At 29.2% G+C, this 5,786-nt stretch overlaps 1 protein-coding gene across 1 annotated transcript; it reads right to left on the bottom strand.

The window, feature by feature from the left end:
- Nucleotides 1-303: 303 nt before the first annotated feature.
- On the bottom strand, nucleotides 304-1,966 carry LOC119682791. Its single transcript, XM_038096303.1, has 2 exons — nucleotides 454-1,966; nucleotides 304-395 (listed from the first exon to the last, which is right to left on the bottom strand). Exons 1-2 carry the CDS (start codon nucleotides 1,498-1,500, stop codon nucleotides 387-389), a joined length of 1,056 nt encoding a protein of 351 aa, XP_037952231.1. The 5' UTR covers nucleotides 1,501-1,966; the 3' UTR covers nucleotides 304-386.
- Between the last annotated feature and the right edge of the window lie 3,820 nt (nucleotides 1,967-5,786).

Here is a 5,786-nt window from a genome sequence, read left to right as displayed (position 1 = left end):
TATTAACACTAATCTCATGAATTGGTTCATGGTATTCAATATTCATTAAATCGTTAATAGTATTTTCATCACAATCTTTATTCTTTTGATTAAAATTAATTAACTGTTCAGTTGGATCATGTTGTATTACTAATTTTAATTTAGCTTTCTTCAAAAAATCTCTTCCTAATAGAACTGGGTAACTCATAGTTTCATTAGCTACTATGAATAATTTAAGATTTATTTTTTATTATCATATAAAACTGTGCATACTATTTGTCCAAGTATTTGTAAATGACTTTTGTTTATACCACAAAAATTTAAAATTTTACATTTTTCTTGATTTATTAACTTAACAAGTGGCACGAACTGTTGGCGTATAAAACTGATTGGACTACCAGTGTCAATTAATGATTCTAAATAAAGTGACTGATCAATATTTGAATAATTAAAACTAAATTTTATATTTCTTACGTATTCGTTATCACCCTCAACAGCGTCGGCATAATGAACTTGCGTTTTCCTCATTGAGCAGTCAGCTGCTCGATGTCCCATTTGCGCACAAACGTAACACGCCCTCGGCTCCCGCTTTGGTTTGCGGCATTCAGCTGCAACATGCCCAAGAGAGTTGCAATTATAGCAACGAGTCGATGCAGAAACCACAAAATCGGCTGATGTTGATTTTTCATTCGAAGTGTTCTGGCGAACAGTCAATGATTGTTTTGGTGTTGCTGGTTTTGGTAGACTTATTTTGTGGAACGCTTCCAACAGTTGGTACTTGTCACGGAAACATTGTAATTTAGCTTGTGAACATAAACCATAGTCTGGAATCCCCTCCACAATGTACTCCAGCAGCTCAGTTTCTTCAATGCACAACTTACCCGCGAGAATGGTCTTATCGTAAAAATATTCTTCAAAAGTCTCATTTGTTTGCCACCTTCTGGCTTCAAATGTACGTTTCAGCTGCAGTTTAGTTGAGCGGTCTTCAAACAGTTTCCCCATATCGTTTATTAGGGTTTCAATTGGTACAGTCATTAAATCGTTTCTTGTATGTAGCCACTTTAACGCCTTTCCATTGAGTTTGTTAGAAATCAGTGCTCTAGTATTATTATCATCCAGATTATAAGCCGTTCGGATACTTTGTAATTGTGCTTCCCAAAGCTGAAAATTATCACCAGTTCCAGAAAATTCGGACAGCAATTCTTTTATAGTTGAAAAATTAACTTTATTATTTAACGCGTAATCTTTTTTTTCATTCTGTTGGCTTTCTTTTTTTAATGTTTTATTTTCTCTCATTAAAATTTCTTTTTCTCGTCTTTCTATGTTCAGCTCTCGTTTTAACAGTTTGAGCTCCCATTTCAAGAGTTCATTTTCGTTCTCCTTTAACGAATTGACTTGTGCAGCAGAGACACTGTTATTATTTTCTTCTCGCTCAATATTTGTGTTCATAACACTCATTCGACTCATATTCGCTGTCATTTGTTCTGTTATCATTTGTTTCTGACTTACAATTTCACTCATTTGATTCTTCTTTTTATGTGTTTGTATAATTTGTTGTTCCTCAAGAATATGATTGTCATCTTCTTCAGAGTTACTATTGTTGTTGCTTGCGCATGCATCGGCGTTGGCGCCAACATGTTCCGTAAGCGTCACATCATTTAATATTTTTGTCGTTTTTCCTAGAAAAACACCACGGCGTTCCTCAGGTATTTGAATTAATCGGCGAATTAATTCGTTTTTATTACCACTTGTTTTACATCCAAGCTCCTCCAACCAAGCTTTTAATTCAACTAAAGTATAAAGCTGAAGTTTTTTTGATGTCAGACATTTTATTAATGTTGAGTAATCCCACTTCTGATATTTTAAGCAATAGTTTTTCCTTTATTTTTAACACGTTTCAATTTCTTACTCTTCTCGTACAATGCTTAACTATAACTAACTCGTTTCATACTGTATGTCAAAAACTATGTGTCACTTTTAATTTAGCGTTGCCACAATATTTATATCAAGGAGACCTCAATGTAAATATAAAATTCTGTGCAGATTATATTAAAGCTTCAGTAAAGAAAAAGCTAGCATAATTTTAATATCTTTTATGTGTTTAAAACAAATAAATACAATTTTTAATTAAAAATTTCAAATTTAACTTGAAATTTGTACAATATTTTTTGATATCAGCAGTCGTTGGTGAATTTATTCACAACAAGAAATTCCAACAATCCTTGTCACATAAATTTCAATATCTTAATAAATCTTGAATTTCGATAATTAAATACATTTAAATTGATAACTTAACATGTTTATTGATTAAGAGTAAATATTATTAATAAATGATTTTCCTTGTTTACATAGCTTTTATTTTCTACTTTAGTGAATGACTTACATTGGTCATATGGCTCTCATTCAACTAACTGAGTTCCACACTTCATACAAACTGAAATATTTTAATTTCACATACAATATTTACAATAAATTAAGAAAAATAATTGATTTTGACACAAGACAAGATGAAAATAATATAATTTGCACATACTAGCAATTCCAAGATGCCTACCTCTTAGCCAACCTTTCTCAAGAGAAAATATCTTGTAATGAAGTTCAATTGGGAAGTGTACATAGGACTTAATATGTGTATCTTTTATATGCGTTTAGCACACAATGCAGATATGCAGCTGAAATAATTCAACATTTATGCTATTTGAATTTGCAATGATACGAAATTATACAGTATACATGCATAGATGGAGTAGCAGAGAATACCATTAATAGCATAAAGACAACGAATTTGCATCAGATTCAATTATCCTTAAAAGGATAATATAGTTCATGTGTGATTAAAGAAATGTAAATGTCACTATGTGTTTAATAGAAAGTCAAATGAATTTACCTTTAACTACGTTATTTGAGCTTCCTTAAAGTTAGTAAGGAACATGTTGGCATTTCGGCTCCTACAACATGTTGCCATTGTTATCCTGTACAGTGTTAGCATACAATCTAGCAATAAAGATTGTTCTATCTTAGCAATTTGTTAGTTTGTGTAAAATTCGTTTTGCTGTTCTCGCAGGATATCGAATTTTCATTTTTAATTGCATTTTCTACATGAAACGCAGTAGTTGTTAGCTCTCGAAAACCAATTTTAAAACATTTTTATTAAATTTCACAAAATTGCTCCTTTTTGAACTTCGTAATTGGCTAAGTTAATTAATTTGTTACTACAATTCGGATTTTTTCTATAGCTTATAAAAAATTTTTTAATTGGTTTTATTTATATAATTTGTCTTTTATGGCTGCATTCGTTATTTTTAATTATTTAATATATAAACAAACAATTTTATACAGTTTTTTACAGAGTTTTTTATTTTTATTGTTTATTTTTTTTTTATTTTTACTTTTTTATATATGAATCATTTTATTTTATCTTCACATAGAACTTTGTGCAATTTTTAAATAAAATTAAATTCTATAACTAAAATTATTAAAAGATTAATACTTTTTTTATTTTTATTTTTAATTATAATTTTAACCTTATTGTATCTAATAGTTTAACCTTATTAGATACATTTTGTGGTTTCAAATTGATTTTTAAAACTAACTACACAAATACTCTTCTTTTTTTAGTTTTCAATCTAATTTGCACAAGATATTTTCTTTTGTAACTAGAAGACATAGTAAGTCGTAGATTGATCATATGCCTAGAATGTCTCTAAAAAGCTTGCCTAAAAAAGCATTGCGGTGAAATCCACACGGCAGTCACTAACCAAACGCCAGACTAAAAACATGGTTGTCGTGGAGTCGTTGATAAAGAAATTGATAATGTCAGACATACAGAGAATAATGGCTCGACAACAGCGGTAAACAGAATGTGATTTAGAACCACAGTAAAGACCAGGTACACGAATAAGAAAGATAATAATACAGTAATATTCAGAAAGAAAGAGACATCAAAACACGTACTGAGAGTTTGCTCAGTACTGATGCCTAAACGAAGGAAATACGTAGCTGATCATCTGACATAGGTTGAAAAAACAACACTAGGAGAAGTAGTTTCAATACTACAATTTATCGTTGGTTTTGCAGAAGCACTCTAAGTCTATGAAAAAGACACAATGGATTTTTGGGTCACAGTGCTAATTCTCTTAAAATAGTAATAGTAATAATAATAATTATAAAAATAATTTTATAATTAATATTATAATTATAAATATCATTAATTAAAATTATGAAATAATTACTAAGCGAAAGTAGTTGCAGCAATTTCGGATGGAAACAATTAATTCACAAAATTTTTTCTTAAAGAAGTCTTTCGAACAGTAGTGAAATATAACAACAAAAATTAATTTTATATTACTTTAGTGTAATTGATTTTTTGGCTGACTATACAGCTGTTTCGAGCATTGCCAAATACCCATCAGCAGTGGTGTTGGAAATAATTCTTGTATTTAATTATTGGTGAATACTTTTTTTGAGACTGCAAATAATAGAAATTGCACTCGTGCTCTGCCAAATTTGTAGCTTAGAGTCAGCGCTGCTTAATCAACTGACCCAAAGCCGTACTAGACTTTTATGTTCGCACATATTTCTGGAATTTTGTTAGTTTGCTGTGAAAGTTTTATTAACAAATTAACTTGCTGTATTGATATTATAACGAAAACATAAACCAGCTGTAGAAGAATTTAATTAATTAATTATATTTTTATTTTTATTTTTATTTGTTAAATTTCAATTTTTTTATAAGAATTTCTTAATAAAAATTAATGAAATCTATGTATGACTGGAAATTAAGTAGGTATAATTTCCTTATAGTACTATTTAAATTATAATATATTTTAGAGTAGTTCTAGTTCACTTTTTTAATTATTTTTAATTTATAAAAATGTGAAGTGAAAAATAAATTGAATATGTCTTATCTTATATATTGTATCTAATATATATATTATCTTATATATCTTTTCTGCTGAATGTTATAATTTATATATTTGATAATAAAATTCCTAACATTTTCAGTAATATTACAGGCCTTTTATCAAATTATAGTAGATTTTCTGTTTAACTTTTACTTGTTTTATTTTCCACACAAAAGTTTACAGAGACAAATATCCTTGTGTGCAGTGTATCTGGAGCTGCCGTCTGTTATTGCAGTGACATATTTTATAAGTCGTCCTTTATGCTGTTCTCCTTATTGGTTAAACACATATCAAGTAACATTTTCTTATACATATCGACATACACAATAGAATTGTGCAATTGTAAACATTTATTTTCCGTCCAAGGAGATTAAACAAACTCACCACCGAAGCAAGGATATTTATTATTTCTTTTGTTGGTGAGATAGTAAAATTTATATGAATTTATGTAGCTTATATTGACATTGAACCTCTCTTTTGCAACTCCAGGAAGAATTTAGATACAATAGGTACAATAGATACTCCTTTTTTGATTTAAAGAAAGATTGCATTTTCATAAAATTTTTTGTTTGAATTTTAAAAATCATGGTTTCGTATTATTGCATACAATTCGAGAAAAAATTTTTTTATTAAGGACAATAGAGCCAATTCGGTTTTATTGTGAAACAATTGCATAAACCAAAAATGCTTTAAAATTTAATATCAGCAGACTCACCTTTGCACTTGATACATATATACAACTACAAAGTTTTAACCTTACTGAGATGACTTTATGTTCGTCCTACTATATGTAATGCTGTATGTACGAGTATGGGTCTGCATTCGCACTCTGTATTTGTGGCACTTGTGTTGCACACGGCTGAACTTGCTACAAAGTATATCCTTGTGTTTTGTTTAACTTTC

This window comes from Teleopsis dalmanni, chromosome 2 (genome assembly GCF_002237135.1).
Source record: "Teleopsis dalmanni isolate 2A chromosome 2, ASM223713v2, whole genome shotgun sequence".
Taxonomy (NCBI): Eukaryota; Metazoa; Arthropoda; class Insecta; order Diptera; family Diopsidae; genus Teleopsis; species Teleopsis dalmanni.
The sequence above is the reverse complement of the archived record's forward strand: the minus strand, read 5'-3'. Positions and strand labels throughout refer to the sequence as shown.

What these genes read in the sequence shown, in the direction of transcription:
- LOC119682791 (XM_038096303.1), bottom strand. Translation starts at nt 1,500, where the DNA reads ATGAGTGAAATTGTAAGTCAGAAACAAATGATAACAGAACAAATGACA.